The following is a 21,066-nucleotide window of genomic DNA, read 5'->3' as shown; positions in this document are numbered from 1 at the left end:
ATGTTAGTTGGATTCTCTGCTTAGGGTCACGCAAGACTGGAATCAAGGTGTCTGTCAGACTGAGTTCTCGTCCTCTTCCATGCTCTTTCAGGTTATTGGCAAATTTCAGTTCTTTGAGTTTATAGGACTGAGATCCCTTTCTGCTTGCTGGCTGTTGACTGGCAGTCACTTTCCACTTCTGGAGACCTCCTGGGGCACTTTCAGGCCCCAGAGGTCTTCAGCATTCCTTGCCACATGACCCCTTCCATGTTCAAGGACAGCCATGGAGAATCTCCCTCATGTCAAATCTTTTCTCACACTTCAAATTTCTCTGACTACTCTGACCCAGATTTAATGGACTTGTGTGATTAGCTCAGGCCCAACTGGATAATATTCCTATTTTAAGGTCAACTGCACCACATAACATAACCTATTTATGGGAGTGATGTCTCATCCTATCACAGTCTTGGGGATTTTACAGGGTGTGTACACCAGGGGATCTTGGGGGCCATCTTAGAATTCTACTTACATCAGGCAGAGAGTATGAGAAAATAGAATTTGAGTTGGCCTTGAAGGGTAACTAGAAATTGATCCTTGGTAGATAAGGAAAAGGAAAACATTCCAGGTAGCGGGGAAGCAGAAGCAAAGGGCCACTAGCAAGAGAAGGCAGGGCACTCAAAGTCAGTTCAGTTGTGCTGAAGCATAAAGAGAAGACTGGAGAGCTAGGCAGGGGCTAAATTCCAAAAAAGACTTAAATGCTGAGCTCAGAAATTTGGCCCTTATCTGGGAGGAGGTGACTTAAAAGCCAGGGTGTCCCACAGTCCTGGGAATGTGATAGATCAGTCTCCTGACCAACACAGTCCCCTTTCCTTCGCAGGCATGTTGCCAAGCATCTTCACCTTCTCATCCTCAGGTAAGCCAGCCACTTTCACTGTACTGTTTGAGTATAGGACAGCTTGTGCACTGGGACTAGGGCTGGGCTCTCTCTGGGGAGAAACAGACATGGCTTCCTACCTTCCTCTCCTCTCGCCTGCCCTCTCCTCTCCTCCCATTCATTCTAGGGCCATAACTTCAGAATTTCATCTCCTGCCTTGCAGTAGATGGGGACCCCCACTTTGTGGTCCGCATCCCACGCTCAGAAGAGAGAATCTGCTTCACACTGGATGGGCGCCCAGGGGACCTGCTACAGCTCATAGATGACCCAAAGGCAGGTGAGAGCCCCAAGAACTCCACGTCATATAGCACCACAGCCAGATATACTCATGTCAACACCCCCAGACATTTGTGGACTAATACAAACACACAACAGTGCACATCACTAATATACAAGTAAACACCTAGACAAATGAAAACACACATGAATATACTCAAACACCAAGACACTCACAGATACACACACACACACACACACACACACCCGGGCATACAGTAAACTCACACAAATATATACCTAGACACACACATTTTGACACTATCCACACCCACACAAAGTGACGTACAAATATGCATCAGACACACAGTGACACACAATACATGCCCAGATATACACAATGGCACATACATCAACACACTCAGACATACATGCACTAATACTCCAGATTCATCCCAATACCCAGGAATTCAACACACACACAGGCACATATATTCTGCTACTCTAAACATACGAAACACACCAGTGCACACAATACTCACCATGTCACCCCCAGATACACATCAGTATCTGCCAACATACCACCAGACACACACGACATAAACTATTCAACCAAGACATATAACACAACATATCCAGAAATACACAGAAACACAACCAAAAAAATACACACTCCAACACAGCACCTTCTGTATATATGCAGCTACACTGATAGGCTCAGAGATGCTCATGTGAACATAACCAACACACACATTTACACACTCAGAGGCAAACACATGCAAACAGCCCCACTGGAGTGAGTATGCACACACATACATATATGCCTACACACTGCATAAGAAGGGGCAGCTAGATGGGCTGTGGCAGAAGTACTTTCCCCAGGAACTCGCTCTCTAACCACAAATCTGCACCCTGGGCCCTGAGCCCTCACCCCTTTCTGTGTTGTGAGTGACTATGTAAATGACCATGTGAAGCCTATGCTCCAGGCACACACTCTCCTCCCTCCAGGGCTGCATGTGCGTGGACAGCTGCTTGGTGCACCACCAAGGCCAGGCCATGAGGACCAGATCCGCACCTACTTCCAGTTCATCACAGTCACCATAGACAAACCCCAGGCCTACACGATCAACATCACCCGCACTTCCATATCTGTACGAGGCGAGGGTACCTTGCTTCTGTCCTGGGACCAGCCTGCTCTGCTGAGGAGGCCTCAGCTGGAGCTCCATATGGCTCCTACAGCCCGCCTCACCCTCCACCTTGGGCCCCACCTCGAGTTCCTAGTCCTCCGGCACTGCTACAGGCACCCCAGCACCCTGCAACTACCCCACCTGGGATTCTATGTGGTCAATGGCTCAGGCCTCAGCCCCATGGCCCGTGGCCTGCTGGGTAAGTTCTGCTGAGGCTAAGAGGGGCCAGGGAGCACCAGTCCCAAGAGACACCTTGCCAGGGTGAAAGGCCAGTGAGCCCCCAGCACCCTGTCACCCCAAACCACAAAGAGGAATCACAGCCAAGCTCTGCCCTTGGGAAGCTCCTAGTCTAGGGAGAAGACAGACTCAGAAATGGATAGTGATCACAGGAGTTATTAATGCTGGATAGAAAGCAGACCAGGGCACTGGAGGTACCCCGGGTGGGGAACGTCGCCCAGCCTTGGAGCTCAAGAAAGATCTCCTGGAGGAGAGAAATTCACAGTCTGAAAGTCTGAGCAAAAGTGATAAAGGAATAGAGGTGAGAGGAGATGGAGCTGGAGTGGTCAAAGTCGAATGCCAGGACGAAGAATTTGGCATTATCTTGAAGACACTGGGGAGCCATGAAAGGTGATAAGCAGGGGAAAGACACAGTTAGATCTGGGTATAACAAAGATCCTTTTGGAGGCTTCCGTGAATGGGCATTACAGAAAGTCAGACGGTACCTCAGGAGACACTGGCAAAGCCTGAGACAGAGGCCTACACAAGTGATGGCAGTGATGGTGTGTTGGACAGATATTTGTACTTTCTCTGGGCCTCCTCACTCCTCTCCTGCCCTTCCCACCAATGTTCCCTGTCATTGCCTCCAAGCCTGACTTTCCCCCTCCTCTTGCCATCTCATCCACCTTGGCTCCCTACTTCCTTGCTACACTTCTGTGCCATCTGGCTCTTCCACATTTCCCACAGTGCCCAGCCTCTTCCCTTCTCCAGGCCTTTGCTGCCCCTCATCCCTCTCACTTCTACTTCTAGATTTCCCAACTTAGGCTCCTCTCAGAGCTCTCACTGCCCTGACTGGTGCTGCATCTTTCTCCCTCAGGACAGTTCCAGTACGCAGACATCCGACTGGTGGCAGGGTCTACGGGGCCATGCTTACGGAGGCAAAAAGGCCCAGATGTGCCTGTGGTTCTAGGCAAGAAGCTGCTGAAGTACTCGCCAAGGCTGCTGCCCCGCTGGGCTTCCTGCTGGCTAGTGAAACGTTCTCATGTACAGCAGCTGCTGGGCCACCCCTACCTTGCCTATGTCCTGTGATGGCACCTGAACCCCAGAGCCTGGAGACCTGAGTTTAGGAGACTCAGAAGCCAGGGCATGGGGTGAGCCAGGAACAAAGACCTAGCGACATGAAGACACACACAGGGAAAAACACACTCCCACATGCACGAAGTGACACATATATAAGGACACACAAACATACATAGACATGCAGACCTAGAGACTTAGGGACTCCTACCTCCTCACAGTCCTTCCTATCTCCAGTCTCTACTCTCTTCAATCCATATTCCACACCAGCTTTAGAGGTGACTTTCTTAAAACCAAAACCTGAGTCACCAGTCCTGCTCACAACCTTCTCTGGCTCCCAGAGCGTATTTAAGGCTCTTGGAGTTCCCCTAACAAGCTATACTGTCTCCCACTGCTGGGCCTTTGCATGTGCTTTTCCTTCTGCATGACTCCCTTCTTTAGCTTCATGTAGGTAAATTTTACCCATCTTTCAAGTCTTAGTTGTCATCTCCTCTAGAAGGCCTTCCCTGATCCTTCTCCCTAGATTGAGTTCAGTTCCCTTCTGTGTCCTCGTAGCCCACCCCACCCCATCCAAGCTCACAGCATTTATCATACTAGTGATTATCTGTTTACTTGTCTGGATCCCTGACAGACTGTGAGCTCTTTGAGGGCAAGGAACTTTTCTGAACTATCTATGTATCCCCAGTGCTTGGCACTTAATAGGTGCTTAGTAAATATTTGCTAAATGAATGAATAAAAAAGGAACCTATAACACAGCAGTAGACATACACATATACATACAACCAAAGACACAGGATCACACACAGAAAGACAGCAACAAGGACACAGACATGGATGAGGAAATAGTGTGATAGAGACATTCAGAAACACGAGGCACAGGCATCTGAAAACAAAGAGAATGCATGTAGGGACACATAGGCATACAAAGAGGGTGGCGAGGATAGCATTTGGGACATAAACCCAGAGAAACAGATGTTCACTTGCTGGGCTTCTGTATTCCAATTTTGAGGTACATTTTGAAATCTGTCCCTGTCACAGACAAAAAGGCAGGGAGACAAAAACAAGGTCACCCAGGGACAAGCACACAGTAAGTATTGTGAAGACACCGAGACATAACAACATGCAAACTATAGATATGCAGAGATTCAGATACAGGAGCAGAAGGATCAAGACACACAGTGACATATAGAGACACAGGGACACAGAGGTAACCAGGGAGACATCAGTCAAGACCATAGTCCAAAACACCAAGAACAGAGAACTAGAAACACAAAGACATACTGACATGCTGACTTGCAGACATGGGGTGGGGGGTGAGAGGAGAACACAGAGACACAGGGCCACAGGCCTACAAATATGTAGAAACAGATGTTACACAGGCTCAGACTTGGTGACAAAGACCCAAGGACACAGTCACATGCAGAGGAACACATTAAGAGTGAGACAGGAACACAGACTTATATATTTAGAGATCCAGTGACAAAGACATGGGGATAGAGACACATGAGCAGTGACAAACACTGGCAAAGAGATAGGGGTCAGGCCAGGTAACAAAGACATAAGGACAGGCAAGAGGATTCCCATATAATGGAGACACTGAGACACAGTGACAGGGACAGAGGAATTTAGAGACAGAGATCCTAGAACAAGTAGAAATGGGGATGTGAACCCCCAAATTTGTATCCACAAATACAGTCATATGGATAGACGTTGGGAGAGAAACACAGGAACACATCTAGTAGGATCAAGATAGGAACAAAGAAACTTAGACACATAGAAACAGACACACAGAACAAAAGCAAATGGGCAGGACACAGTGACAAGGGAATCTATCCAGAGAGGAAGGGATGCAAAGACACGGAATCAATATACACCTGGGGCCACCCAGAAATAAAGACACACAAAGAGGCAATCAAGGCCACAAATGAAGGGATAGGGACAGTGAATCAGCCCCAAGGAAACAGAGAATGGGCTCAAAAAGAAAAAGACATGGACCCAGACTCCAGACACAAACAGAGAGACAGGGACACAGAGGTGGTGAGTGAGGTCGAAACAAAACCAGGGACAGAGGAAGACAGAAAAAGAAACAGATGCAGAGAGACACCCTGTCAAACAGACCCATTGAAACAAGCACACAGTCATGGGGACCCAGAGAAAAGATCAGGGACTGAAAAAGAGAGCGTTATTGAGTCACAGAACAACTTAAGGCACAACCACAGCAACATAAAGAAACAATAATGCAGAGACATTGGCAAAAGTGGGGAAAATAAATGGAGAAGTGGGATAAAGACAAAATCACAGACATGGAGGGCAAAGTCCCAAAGATGCAGACTCAGGGACTCACCAACAAAGGGCACATGGAAGGAGGCATAAGCAGATTCATGAGCACAGACACTGGAATACAGAGGCTCAGGGAAAGACACCCAGACACTGGAATGCAGAGACTCTGGGATACTCTTAAACTGGATCACCAAGGTTCAGGGATATGCAAAGACTTGAGGATGTACAGGGATAGGAACACGCAGATACTGGAACACAGAGGCTCATGCGTGCCCAGACACAAAGATACATGGACATTCGATCACATGCAAAGATGCAAGGACATGTAAAGATTCAGGGATACGTAAAGAATCAGAAACACACAAAAACTCAGCAATGCACAGAAAAAAGGCATGTACAAACACTTGAACACAGAGGCTAACTGGATACCCAGACACTGATACAGAAATCCATGTGCACACTGAGACAAGGATACACAGACACTAGATCACAGAGGCTCAGGCTATGCAAAAACTCAAGTACATTCAAGGAAAAGGATGCACATGCACTAAAACACAGGAATCCGGGACAGACAGAGACAAAAACATGGAAGAAGAGGAATACAGAGATTCAGGGATACCCAGAGATAGGAATATATAGACACTGAAACACAGAGACTAAAAGGATGTACAACACAAGGATGCATAAAGAGTTGGACACAAAACTCACAGACTTACAGAGGACCAAGGACATGCAGATACTAGACCGCAATACACAACTGAAATCACAGACACCAGAATACAGAGACATTGGGACACAGGAACCTTGGGAAACTAAAATACGCAGACCCTGGAACATAACCAAAAAATTGCTCATACAGATATTAAGATACACACAGCCATAGGAAATGTAGAAACCACTAACGCACCAGAAACACTGACACATACAAACACTTAATACACATGAACACTAGAACAGATGTCAGAACACACAGGGATGGTGGTACACAAAGACAATGGGACCAGATACTGCTATACAGGTACTGGTACACGCAGACACTGGGATACACAGACAAAGGGATATATAGAACCTGGGACACACACACACACACACACACACACACACACACTGGGATACACACCTCGGAGACACAAAGGAGCTGGTGTACAAAGACTGTAGCACAAAAACCTGAAACTCAGAGATATACAGTAATATGCTGATACTGGGAAACATAGACAATAGGACACAGACACTGAACACACAGACACAAGGACATACAAAAACATTGACACTCACAGACACTTTGATTCACAAACAGTGAAACAGCAAACACTGAAATGTACAGACACTGGTCTATAGATACTGAAATACACAGAAACCCATAAACTAAGAGATTCATGCAACATGCAAATGGTCACTAGGGTACACAAACGCTGGGACATATAGACATGACGAACACAGATATTGGGACATACACAGACATCAAGACACACAGACATGAGAACATACAGTCATTAGGACATAAACAGATATTGGAACATCCAGGCATTAGAGTACAGAGAAGCTGTGATCTATAGATATTGGGAAATATGCAGATACTGGGAAATATACAGACACTGGCACACAGTCATTTCAACACTCAGACACTGGTGCACAGTTGGGTAGGGACAGAAATTGGAACTTATAGACACTGGAGTTCAAAGACACTGGGATACATAAACATTGAGACACACAGACATTTGGGTGAATAGACACTGGCACCCAGCTGCTGAGACACACAGACACTTGGATGTACAGAGACACTGGGGGATACAGTCACTAGAACACTTAGGCACTGGGAAACAGGGTGCGTAGACACAGATACAACCACTGGGACATACAGACACTGAGATACACAGACACTGACACATGCAAATGTTGTGGTAAACAGACAATGGAACACACAAATATTGGGGTGCTCCAAAACTGGGACATACAGGCACTGAAAAACACAGACACTCGTAGTAAACACTGAAACTGACAGTAATAGGATACACCAAACACTGGGATATACAGACACTTGGATGTAGTTAGTTCCTGAGGCACACAGAAACACTGAAGCTTACACACATCACAACATACTGACACAGGGACACAGTTGCTGGAACATACAGACACTGGGATATGCAGACTCAAACACACAGAAGCTGGAGTACAGACACTAAGGCACACCAAACACCAAAACATGTAGACACACTGCAACATGTTTACTCTGGAACACACAGTCCCTGGAACACACAAACACTGGGACATACAGACATTGACACAAACACTGGAATATACAGTCATTGGGACATGCACAGACACTAGGACATATAACACTGGAACTTACAGACATGGGGATACACTGACACCAGGACATACAGACATTCTTTTCACCAATACTGAGATACACTGACACTGGAACAAAAACACTAGAGCACACAGACTGGGATACAAACACTGAAGCACACAGAAACACTGAAACATACAACACTGAGATATAATGCTGACACTGTGATATACAGACACTCGGGGCACACAGACATCAATGCACTCATTTACAGAGAAAAAGAGAAATTAGTATACGCAGACATCATGGTACATAGACACTGAGACATATAGACTTTAAAACACACAGACACTTGGGTATACAGAGACATGAGGACATACAGTCATTGAGACACTCAGACACTGGGACACATAGATAATGGTGTACAGTCACTAGGGCACACAGACTGGGATATAGAGACACTGGAACATATAGATACTGGTGTACACACACAGGGAACACAAACATTGGGACACACTAACCCTGGGACATTCACAGATGGTATAAGACACACATACTAGGAAACACAGGTATTGGGATGCACAAACACTGGGGCATATAGGCATGGGGACACACAGACAATAAAACACATAAACAGGGATGTACAGACACTGGGGTACATAGGCACTGGGACAGAAAAACTCTTTCTCTCTCTCTCTCTCTCTCTCTCTCTCTCTCTCTCTCTCTCTCTCTCACACACACACACACACACACACACACACACACACACACACAGCTTACAGAGACCAAGACACACAGACCCTGAGATATATAGTCATCAGGAAATACACAACATTGGAACACACAGACAATATAATGCACAGACACTGGGAAATAGTCATTAGTGTATATATAAATACTAGGACATATTGGGACACACAAACATAAGCACACTTGGTCAACAGGACACACAGAAATATAATGCACACAGACACTGGGACACACAGACACTGAGAAACACAGATACTGGAGCACACAGGCTGGGACAAACAGTCATTGGAACATATACAGACCCTGAAACACGCAGACACTAGGAAACAGACATTGAGATGTACAGCCACTGGGACATACGGGGGGAAAAAAACCACACTGAGATATACACAGATACTAAGACACGCGAACACTGTTCAATATAGTTATTGGGATATGTACAAACATTGGGGCACAGAGACAAGGGCACCTACACAGAGCAGTAATACCAACACCGAGAAAACAGATGCTGGGATACACAAACACTGACCCTAAGACACATAGACACTTGGGCATAGAGAAAAGCTAGGACATACAGTCACTGGGATACTCAACCACTGCAACACAAAGACACTAGGACATAAAAACATTAGGACACACAAAAGCTGAAACATATTGACACTTGGACACACTGTCACTGGGATATACACAAACACTATGACAGTCAGACATTAAGACACAAAGACACTAGGATACACAAACAATGGGACATATAGACAGTGGAATATGCAGACAATGAGACACAAAGAATCTGAGAAACACAAAGAATCTAAGTTGCTTTTGATGCCAGGCCTTGCAGGACCAGAGTGTTCTACCATTGGCAAAGAGGAGAAAAGGAGAGAATAGGGGAGGGAGGAGTCTCATCCTGAGCCTTGAGACAGGAGTGAGCACAAGAGTACTCTGTGTGAGGTGAGTGCTAAGTGGAGAGGAAGGTAGACAGTAAGGAGAAAAAAGTGAAGTGGAAGAGGGAACATGGATAAGAAATGTGAGCTTTCTTCCAGGGCCAGTACAACCAGTGCAGCCTGAGGCAAGGGGTGGAGGCGTTTGGAACCCGACTTGAGGAGCTTGGTCTGAGAGGATAGGAGGAGAAGAGAGGGGAGAAGAACAGGCCACGGTGAGGTGTTAGTGGGTGGAATGGGCATGAACAAACACAAAGGCTCCGTCCTTGGTACGCATTCACACTCTTCATTCAACATATGTTCACCACAGACTTCCTCTGTGCCAGACCCTGTGCTGAGCCCTAGGAATAAAACAGATAATGTGACCTAGGCCTTACCTTTCAGAAACACTGAGCCTTCTTGGGGATATAGATGTTGAAGCAGACAATGATGACACAATGTGACCAGTGCTCGGACCAAAGTGAGCACAGGGGTCTGTGGGCACCCACGGAGCTAAGGGAATCCAGCCTGGGGGTCAGGGCACACTTTCCAGAGGAAATAATCAATACCCAGGCCCAGTCTAGAAGTACAAAGAAGAACTACTTACAAAAGAAGCAGTGTTGGGGAAGAGCATTTCAGACAGAGGGGCTATTTGAGCAAAGGCTGAAAGATTCATTCTTTTAGTCAATTATTAATTTCATTACCATTATTGATCACCTAGTATATACCAAGCAATCTGCTAGGTGCTGGGAATTCAGAAGTAAACAACTGGACATGGCCCAAGCACTCGTGGAACTTATCTTCTACTCATATAAGGGAAAATAAAATACTGCCAAATTTGTGTAGGGAACAGTTCAGCATAGCAGGAATAGAGAGATCAAAGGAGAAAGAGGAGCATTACATGAGATGTGAATGGGAGGCAGGAGCCAAATCACAGAAATTCTTGTGAGCCATAGTATTTGGACCAAGGCAGCGGCAATGGGTTAGAGAGATGAGGGCAGGTTGCAGAGATAATAAAGATATAGAAGGGAGAAATTATGAAGACTAATTTGATTGCAGGTGAGAGAGAGAAAGGAGTCTAGCGTGACTTCCATGTTTATTTCTAGTTTGGGCAACTGAGTGAATGATGGAGCCATTATTTCCTAAGATGGGGGAACATAGGAAAAGAGCTAGGCTTTGGTGGGGAGGCTACTCTAATTTAAGGTGCCTGTGGAACTCCCAAAACATGTATTCATTAATTAAGCTCACGTCTTTCTCCAAATATCTTGGGATTTCATAGATCTCTTTGTTAGGATGATTTTGGTTGCAAGCAATAGAAAATCCAACTCAAACTGCCTTAATAAAGGGAATTTATTGGCACATGCAACTGAAAAAAATTCGAAAGTATGGTGGGTTTCAGATGAACGCTGAGCCAGTTCAGCTGCTCAGTGATGCCACCAAGGCAACATCGAGCTTCTTTCTATCTCTCTACTCTGCCTTCCACAGAATCACTCTACCCTAAGTTTGGCTACCCTAAACACAGGGTGCCCCAGTGCCTATACACCCAAATGTCTGTGTGTCTCAATGTTTATGTATCCCAGTGTCTTTGAACTCCAGTATCTATAAGTTCCAATTTCTGTCTCTATATACATATCTATCTATCCCAAATAATTGTGAAATGCACTTTTTTTTTTCAAGCACATATGGAACATTTTTCAAGATAGACCATATTCTAGGCCATAATACAAGTCTCAGTAAATTTAAAAGGATATATGCTCTGTAATGTTGTAAAGATTATGTGAGGTGTCAGATGGGCACTGGACTTATCAAGGGGATCAATTCATAGACTGTTTAGATGCATGACCAATGTTCTGTACACTTGAAGCTGCAGTAGAATAATATTGTATGTCAACTATAATTAAATATAGATATAGATAGATATAGATGTAGATGTAGATATAGATATAGATATGGTTACGGGAGGTGGAGTATACCATAAAGAAAATAGTCAATGGTATTGTAACAGTTATATAAGATGTCAGGGGATAGTAGCTTGGGGGGGGGTGGTTATCACTTTGTGAGGTGTGTAAATGTCCATTACGTTGCTTTGTACACCTGAAACTAATAAAATAAAATAAAATAAAATAAATAATTAAAAGGATATGCATTCTGACCACAATGAAAAATAAGAAATCCCCCAAATATTTTGGAAAAGAAATTTCAGAACAACCCAATTAAAAAATGGGCAAAAGATTTGAATAGGCATTTCTCCAAAGAACATGTACAAATAATCAATAAACACATCAAAAGATGCTCAACATCATTAATCATTAGAGAAATGTAAATCCAAACCATGAGATATTACCTCACACCCATTAGGATGGCTACTATCAAAAGGAGAAAAAAAGAAAATAAATGTTAGCAAGGATGTGGAGGAACTGGAATACTTGTGCACTGTTGGTAGAAATGTAAAATGGTGCAGCCGATATGGAAAACAGTATGGTAGGTTCCTCAAAAATTTTTAAATAGAATTACTGTATGATCAAGCAATTCCACTTCTGGGTATACCCCAAAAGAATTGAAAGCAGTGTCTTGGAGAGATATTTGTACACTCACATTCATAACAGCATTATTTACAATAGCCAAAAGATAGAAGCAACCCAAATTGTCCATTGATGAATGAATGGATTAACAAAGTATGGTGTATACATACAATGAAATACTATTCAGCAATAAAAAGAAATGAAGTACCGATATATGCTATAACATGGAAGAACCTCAAAAAATGATAAGTGAAAGAAACCAGATAAAAAAGATTACATATTATATGATGCCATTTATATGAAATGTCTAAAAAAGTAAAATATTGAGACAGAAAAGAGATCAATAGCTGCCTAAGACTGGAGGTGGGAGTTCAGATTAATTGTAAACCAGCAGGGGGAAATTTTGGAGGTGGTAAGAATATTCTAAAACTGGATTGCAGTAATGATTACACAACCCTATAAATTTACTAAAATCTTTGAAATGTACATTTATAATATGTGAATTTTATGGCATATGAATTATACCTCAATATAGCTGTTTTTTAAAATTACTCTAAGATGCTGAATTTTCAAAACAGTAATATCATAAATAAGTAAATTCAGTGGATTTGTAGTGTATATACAGCTGCAAAACAACAACTAGCACCTTTTCTTTCAACCAGATTGCTGTTTGTAAACCACACTGTTCTCTCCAGTCTTGAAGGAGTGGAAGTTTCCCAGTACCCAAACAAGAGTAGGGCATCCCAGGTAAAGGAAACAGTATTTGGTTTTTTAAAAGCCTGTAGCTTTCAGGAACTCTATGTAGTTCAGTATGTCTGAATTAGAGGATTCAAGCTGGGGAGAAGGAGAGGGAAGCCATAAATAATAAGCTGTGGACTGTCTATACCTGCAGTTCTTGGAAAGCCTTGAACACTGGGCTGAGGAGCTTTGACTTTATCCCAGGGGAAGTAGTAAGCTAGTGAAGATTTTTGGCAGAAGACTGACATGTTTGGATTTTCAGATAAGGAAAAGCTGTCTGGAAATTTCTGTAGAAGATAGATCGGAGGAGAGTAGCCTGGGAGCTCCTATTACGTTCTAGGCACTGTGCAAGCCTCTGGAGACAGAACAGTGAACTAGACAGACAAAAGTCCTCGCTCTCATGGAGCTAGTGATACAATAACACACAAGATATATATATATATATATATATATATATATATATATATATATATATATATATATATATATACACACACACACACACACACACACACAAGAAAAAGAAAAATAATTAATTTCCAAGAGCAATAGATGTTATTAAGAAAATAAAATAGGGTAAAGAAAGAGTAACTGGTGGGGTTTCTTTGGCTAGGTAGATCAGGGAACACCTACCAGGGGAGGTGACATCTCATCTGAGACGTGAATGAAACAATGGACCCAGACGTGGGAAAATCCAGGGACAAAATGTTCCAGGCAAGAAGGAACAACTAAAGCAAAAACTCTGAAGGTGGAACCAAATTGGAGTGTGATGAGTTTGGTCTGTTTTAAGATTCTGTTTTAGGAGGTAATAAGGCCTAATCTAGGGCAAGGGCAATAGGGCTTCAAGGAGGAGATGAATACAAGAAATATTAAGAAGGTAACATTGCCAGGACAAACAGCTCAAAATGACAGAATAGAACCTAAGCCAAATGTAATTAAATGACTAAGTCTGGTAGTAGGATGCCTGGCAGAGTGAGTGATCACCGGTAGCCATGACAGTAAGTCTTCCTAGCCTTGGCGTTCAGTGATTTAAAAAAAAAAAAAAAATGTATCTCAAGCTTTTTAGAGGCAAACTGGATGTATTTCATGCAACAGTGAATATTGATTACTTGCTATGTATCAAGTACTGTTCTGTGTTAGGGATACAGCAGTGACAAAACAAAAGCACCTGCCTTCATGGAGCTTATGTTGTAGTAGAAATAGATTTAAAAATAAACAGAGCTGAGATTAAAAAATAAATAAAGGAGAATAAGGAATAGAGCTTGTGGGGAACGGAGCATGCATTACTTTAGAGTGGTTGGTCAGGAAGGTCTTGCACATGTGACAATTGAGTAACTAGAATAATCAACCATCTGGTTTTCCCAGCACTCCCTTGGTTTTGGCTGAAAACTGCACGTTTTGGGAAACCCTTCAGTTCTAGGTAAACCAGGGCAGTTAGTCACCCTAAGAATGGAAGGAGGTGTGGGGAGTCTCCATGCAATTTTCTGGGGGGAAAAAGTTGTCCAGATGAAAGGAACAGCCTCATCTCACCTGATACATTTTTGCTCTTCCCCTGCAGCAGGATGGGAAAGTGTCTTTTCCCTCATAGCACTTCCACCTACACTGCTAGAAGATAAGGAAACTGGAAGGAATGAATAGGTCTGGAAACATTGAGGAAGGCAAATGGTACCTCAGGTCAATGCAATGTATTTTTGCTCTCTTTTTTTACACAGGTGCTAGAATAACTCAGAACTGAGTTCTGAGCATAGCAAAACTAAGGTATGGTCATACATTTAATGTTCAACATATCTAAAGATAGTTACTCAATGCAATGTTGAAATAAATTATTGGCTGGCATCTTTGTGGCATAAAATTGCACCCAGGGACCTATGCCCTCCCTTTGCTATGCCCTTGCATGAATTCCAAGGTCAGGAATGTGGAACTTACTCTGTTGGCAATGAGTCACCACTGAATGGTTCTGAACAGGGGCAGATTATGATGGCAAAGGAAGGCTTTCAAGGGAATCAGGTTGTATTGTGGGAGAAAGAAGGAGGTTAAGGCTCAAATAAGACAAATCAACTAGAAAGACCCTTGGGAGGGAGGGTATTACTGGATCTAACTAAAGGCAAATCTGGAAGCCAGTTCCATGTCAGCTTGGGGCCCAGGCCCCTGAAATGATGGGTGCTGGAGCAGAGACTCCACAGACAGAGCAAACCTACCGAGTTTAAGTTGAATAGGTGTCCCCTTCCCTCAGCCTGACTCAATGCCCTCCTGCTCTCTCCTCCTGTAAGTCAATTTCCATCTTGGACAGAAAATTGGAAAACTCATTTACAAAGAGGCTGAAAACTCTCAACAGAATTTACCTTACTGGGGGATTAGTGTGTTGACCAGCTTTACCCCAAAGAAGTGCCTCTGACAAATGGTGGTATTTCAGGCATCAGTAGAAAAGGACAATGATAGGTTTTCTTTTTGGTTGGAGGGAAGACATAGAACTTCTTGCCAACCCAGTCAAATTAGTCCAGATATATCTCAAACTGACATAGAGAGAAGTCATAGTCAGCTTCCAGAATGAGTTTTCCATCCATGGAAATGTCTAAAATGTGGCTTATTCCTTTGCAGGCACCTTGGGGAAGAATGGAAGTCAGTCCTCCTTTGGGTGGATAGTTGGTTTTAGATGAATTCCCAGGCCTTTTCCACTCCTCAGATGGAACAGAATATCCAATAGCTGTGCAACAACTACAAAATACATAACATACACATACTAGGAATACTAGGAGGAGAGGAGAGACAGGAAGAAAAGAAATATTTGAAGTACTGTTGATTGAGAATTTCCCAAAATTCATGTCTGACACGAAACCACAGATCGAGGAAGCTCAGAGAACACCAAGCAGGATAAAAATAAAAATAAAAAATACACGTAGGCATGTCATATTCAAACTGCAGAAAATCAAAAAGAAAGAAAAAACACCTAACCTATAGAGGAATGAAGAAAAGAATTGCATGAGATTTCTCCTCAGAAACCATGCAAGCAAAAAGAAAGTAGAGTGAAATAAAATACTGAAGATAAAAACACCAACCTAGAATTGTGTGCTCTGTGAAATCATCCTTCAAAAGTCAATTAGAGGCTTCTGGTCAAGATGGAGAAGTAGAAAAATGCTGTGCTTGATCCTCTAATGACTACATCAAAATTACAACTAAACTACAGAAAAACCACAGTTGAGAATTGCCTGAAGTCTAGGTGAACAGAAGTCCTATAACTAAGGATATACAGAAGAAGTCATGTGAAGACTGGTAGGAGGGGTGGAGACACAGAAGGGGCTGGTCCCACACACAGGTGTGGCAGTTAATAATAGAGAGAGATATCTCAGCTACAGAGTTCCCTCCCAAGGAACTAGAAGTCTCACCACCACACCAGCCTCCCCAGCCCATGGTTTGGTGCCAGGAAGAGAAGTCCCCACAACTTCTGGCTGTGAAAACAGATGGAGATTGTGGCTGAGAGAGATAGAGGACTGCTGGAGACTGCTGGATTCCAGGCACTCCTCTTAAAGGGCCTGTGCATGGATTTACTCGCTGAAGGACTCACTTGGTCTGAGCTCCAGCACTGGAGCAGTAGCTCAAAGCCACCAGGGACATACGGGAAGAAATTGAATTGTCTGGATTCAGGGAGGGGGATGTAGGGGCTGCTTTCTAGCAGACAGAGTACTGGCAGAAGCCATTGTTCCTTTATTGGGCCCTCCCCTGACCCAGCATGCAGACACAGGAAGATGCCATATATTAGTCTCCATAAACCAAGCAAACACTGTTCCTCTCTCCCTGGTGACTCCCTGAGATCCTGCCTCACCCAAATAGTGAGCCCACCCAAGCCACTTCCAGGGGATTTTCTATACAAATGGCCTGTCTTGGCTCATGCTGCAGACTTTCTTAAAATCTCTGAAAGATTCACAAACCACAAACAAGCAGCATCTCACCTCAGTGTTCCCTGTACCTCTTGCTAAGCAGTGCCAAGCTCAGCACTAGCAGCAGGCGGCCTCAGATCACAGCTTAGCCTCTCCTAGGTACCACCAAGCCCAGAACATGTGGAAACCATCTGCAGATCACTTTGTAGCTCTTACTAAGAGGCACAGGGCAGGGCACAGGCAGCATTTGACATTGGCCTGTAACACAGCCCCAACCAAGAGGCTCCATAACAAACACGCCTGGTGGCTAGCTTCAGACCACACCAGAGCACCACCCAACCATTTCCACAAATGAAACACCCAAAGGGCAGAATCAGCAGGCACCAGAAACCCGATAAAGCAAATCCTGTACTGTATGGTCAGTCCCATCACAGCTCCTCAATTATAGTCACTACCTGTCCTCCCAACCAATAAGCGTCCCACTGACATGCAAACAGCAATCAAGGTTCAATTACAACAAGAGAGCACACAAAACCCACACAACGGACATGTCTGGAGCACCTGGCTCAGGTGATGAGGGAAACTGTGCCAAAGGGCCCCATAGGACACCTACTACAAAAGGCTACTAAGACCAGAAAACATAGCAGCCCTACCCAATACATAGAAACAAACACAGGGAGGCAGACAAAATGGGGAGACAAAGAAACATATCCCCCCCCCAAAAAAAAAAAAAAAAAAAAAAAAAAAAAAAACAGAACAAAGCTCCAGAAAAAGAACTAAATGAAATGGAGATAAGTAATCTACCACATGCGGAGTTCAAAACAATGGTTATAAGGATGCTCAATGATCTCAGTGAGAATTTCAACAAAGAGAAAAGTAACATAAAAATGGAGATAGAAAACATAAGAAAGAACCAGTCAAAATGAAGACTACAAAAACTGAAATAAAGGATACTTTCAGGGAATCAACAGTAGATTAGATGAGGCAGAGGATTGAATCAGTGATTTGAAAGACAAAGCACTTGACCACAAAAAAATGGTGGTGTGAGGTGAGCCTTTTGAAATTGCCCCTAGAATTTACAACAAATTGAACAACTATAATTACACAAAGAACTCCCGGCACAGCAGACAGGCAAGACTAAGAGGCGTGCAACTGAAATCACCTAAAGGTGGGCAAATTGGGCAAGATGGGGAGAGGGAAGCAGGAAGTTGGGAGAGGCAATTCGCACGGGCACAGGGCTCAGAGCTCTGAGATCGCTGTATTCCAGAACCACTGGAGCCGCAGGAAGTAGAAGAAATCAAACTGCTAGTGCCCTGCTTATGGTCCACATTTCCACCTAAGGGATCAGCATATAACACAGCTGAACCCAGTGTTCATGGCAGAGACCTTGGAGCAAAGACTAAAGGAATAAGGGTGAAAATGATGGTTTAAGCCCACACTGCCAAGCAGAGAATGGAAGGCTTAGGCACTAAGCCTATGGTCCCCTACCCATCCTCCCAGAGCTCACCCCACCCCCAACCTCCCAGTGCTAGAAGCAGAAAAGTAGCAGTGTCACATCAAAACAACAGAATATTTGCAGTTCTGAGAACTGTTGCCTGCAGCTCCAGACTCACAGCCCAACTAAATCCAGCAAGGGGGAGGGAGTTTTGAGTGCAGGACTGGGTGTGGTGGTGCTCAGTGCCATTTCTCTAGGCCACCTCTCACAACCAACCCTGCCCCTGTCCCCACCTATCTGGGTAGATCCCTGAAGGAGTAAACAGAGCCACTGAAACACACAGGCTCTGAATCTGGTGCAGGAATAGCTTTGGAACATCAGAAGCTCTCCACATCCCCAAAAGAAGGTGGCATCCTATGACACAGGAGAACTATTCACAGAGGAGATGCCTGCCTTCCAGGGAATCACCCCACTGTGTGAGAAGCTGGAACAGTGCAGAGAAAATATAAAACTATAGTGTGGGAGAGAATGAAAACCTGTAGTTGGAGAGAAAAATAAAATATTCCATGAACACCAACAGAAAAACAAAAGAAAGACCTCTTTCTATCAACCTGTTGCAGAACCCACTACTGTAGATGCCTAGGAAGACAAATAATAATTCATTAATTGCAATGGATAACCAAGGTCAATAGACAGCTCAGAAAGAAAATGAAAAGCTCCAGAAAATTAACAGGGAGATATGTGACTTAAATGACAGAGAATTCAAGATTGTAGTCCTGAAAAAACTCAACAAGATGAAAGAAAACACAGAGACGCAATTTAATGAACTCAGAAACACAATCAAAGAACAACACAAACATTTTACCAAAGAGAGTGAAATTTCAAAAAAGAACCAAATAGAATTTCTGGAGATTAAGAACTCAATAAAAGAAACGAATAATGAAATATTCAGCTCACATAGTAGAATTGACCACATGGAGGAAAGAATCAGTGACACTGAAGACAGAAATCTGGAAATAACACAGATTGAAGAAGAGAGAGAATTGAGCAAAAAGAAATGAAAGAACGCTACAAGAACTGTCTGACTCCAGAAAGAGCAATATAAGATTAATGGGCGAGACGTCATCAAAATGGCAGCGTGAGGTGAGCCTCTGTAAATCTCCCCTGGAATAAATAACCAATGGAACAACTATAACTCCACAAAGGACTCCCTGCACAGCAGACAGGCAAGACGAAGAGGCCCACTACTGAATTAACCTAAAGGTGGGCAAATCTGGCGACCAAGGGAGGAGGAAAGGGAGAAGGGCGGAGAACGAGCTGCGCAGGTGCAGGACGCACCCTGGCTCAGTGCTCCGAGCTCGCTGCATCCCAGAACTTCTGCAGCTGTGGGAGAGGGAAGAACTTGGACTGCTAAGTCTCCGTTTATGGCCCACAGGGCTGAGGGGACAGCATATAACACTGCTGAACCCAACGCTCACGGCAGAGACCTCGGAGAAAACACTGAGGGAAGAAGGCTAAAAACGGTGGATTAAGCCCTCACTGCTGAGCAGAGAACAGAAGCCTTAGGCAATGAGACTAGCCACCGCCTCCTTACCCTCCCAGAGCTCGTCCCACCCCCACCTGCCCGGTGCTAGAAGCAGAACAGTAGCAGTGTCAGATCAAAAGAACAAAATATTCCCTGTTCTGAGAACTGTGGACTGCAGCTACAGATTCGCAGCCCAATTAGTTCCGGCAAAGGAGAGGGAGCTGTGGAAGCAGGACCGGCTATGGTGGTGGTCGCCGCCATTGCTCTGGGCTACCTCTCACAATTCACCCCACCCCTGGCCCCACCTATCTGGGCGGATGCCTGCAGGAGTAAACAGAACTGCTGAAACATACAGGCTCTGAATCTGGTGAACGAAGAGCTTTGGAACTTCAAAAGCTCTATGCATACCCACACGGACACTGCGCCCTGTGACCCAGGCGAACTATTAACAGAGGAGAAGCCCGTCTCCCAGGGAATGCCCCCATTGTGTGAGATGCTGGAATAGTCCAGAGAAAACATAGCACTACCGTGTGAGAGAGAAAAAAAAGGCTGCAGTCAGAGAAAAAATAAAATATTCTACCAACAAGTACTGGAAAACAAAAGAAAGACCTCTTCCTATCAACCTGTTGCAGAAGCCACTCCTGTAGATGTCTAGGAAGAGAAATAATAAATCAGTAATTGCCATGAATAACCAAGGCAACAAGACAGCTCAGAAAGAAAGTGAAAAGTCTCCAGAAAAGGCACTTAAAATATGGAAATATATGACTTAAATGACAGAGAATTCAAGATTGCAGTTCTGAAAAAACTCAACGAGATGCAAGAAAACACAAAAAGGCAGTTTAATGAACTCAGAAACACAATCAAAGAACAACATGAGCATTTTACGAAAGAGATTGACATTTTAAAAAAGAACCAAATGGAATTTCCAGAGATTAAAAACTCAATAGAAGAAATTAAGAATGAAATAGACACCTTAGGTAGTAGAGTTCACCAGATGGAGGAAAGAATCAGTCACATCGAAGACATAACAGTCATCAATATTAATGCCCCCAGTCAGGGAGCACCAAAATATACCAAGCAACTACTAACAGAACTAAAGGGAGAAATTGAACAAAACACAATTAT

General features: G+C 43.9%; 1 protein-coding gene across 2 annotated transcripts in view; it reads left to right on the top strand.

Annotated features, from left to right (window-relative positions):
- Positions 1-11,861, top strand: part of ITIH6 (inter-alpha-trypsin inhibitor heavy chain family member 6) — a 36,928-nt gene extending 25,067 nt beyond the window's left edge. The window contains exons 10-13 of one of the 2 annotated variants that reach the window (XM_088794874.1): positions 857-892; positions 1,080-1,190; positions 2,138-2,515; positions 3,410-11,861. In XM_088794874.1, coding sequence (XP_088651000.1) covers positions 857-892; positions 1,080-1,190; positions 2,138-2,515; positions 3,410-3,621 — 737 coding nt within the window. In that variant the 3' untranslated portion in view covers positions 3,622-11,861. Of the gene's footprint in view, positions 1-856; positions 893-1,076; positions 1,191-2,137; positions 2,516-3,409 lie in introns of both variants that reach the window. The other variant, XM_074323792.2, reaches the window with a different exon arrangement.
- The last annotated feature ends 9,205 nt before the right edge of the window (positions 11,862-21,066 follow it).

The sequence above is a fragment of the Rhinolophus sinicus genome, chromosome 18 (assembly GCF_057876585.1).
Source record: "Rhinolophus sinicus isolate RSI-liver-muscle chromosome 18, RSI-T2T, whole genome shotgun sequence".
In the NCBI taxonomy this organism is placed as follows: Eukaryota; Metazoa; Chordata; class Mammalia; order Chiroptera; family Rhinolophidae; genus Rhinolophus; species Rhinolophus sinicus.
Note: the sequence above shows the minus strand (reverse complement) of the source record. Positions and strands in the feature narration are given on the sequence as shown.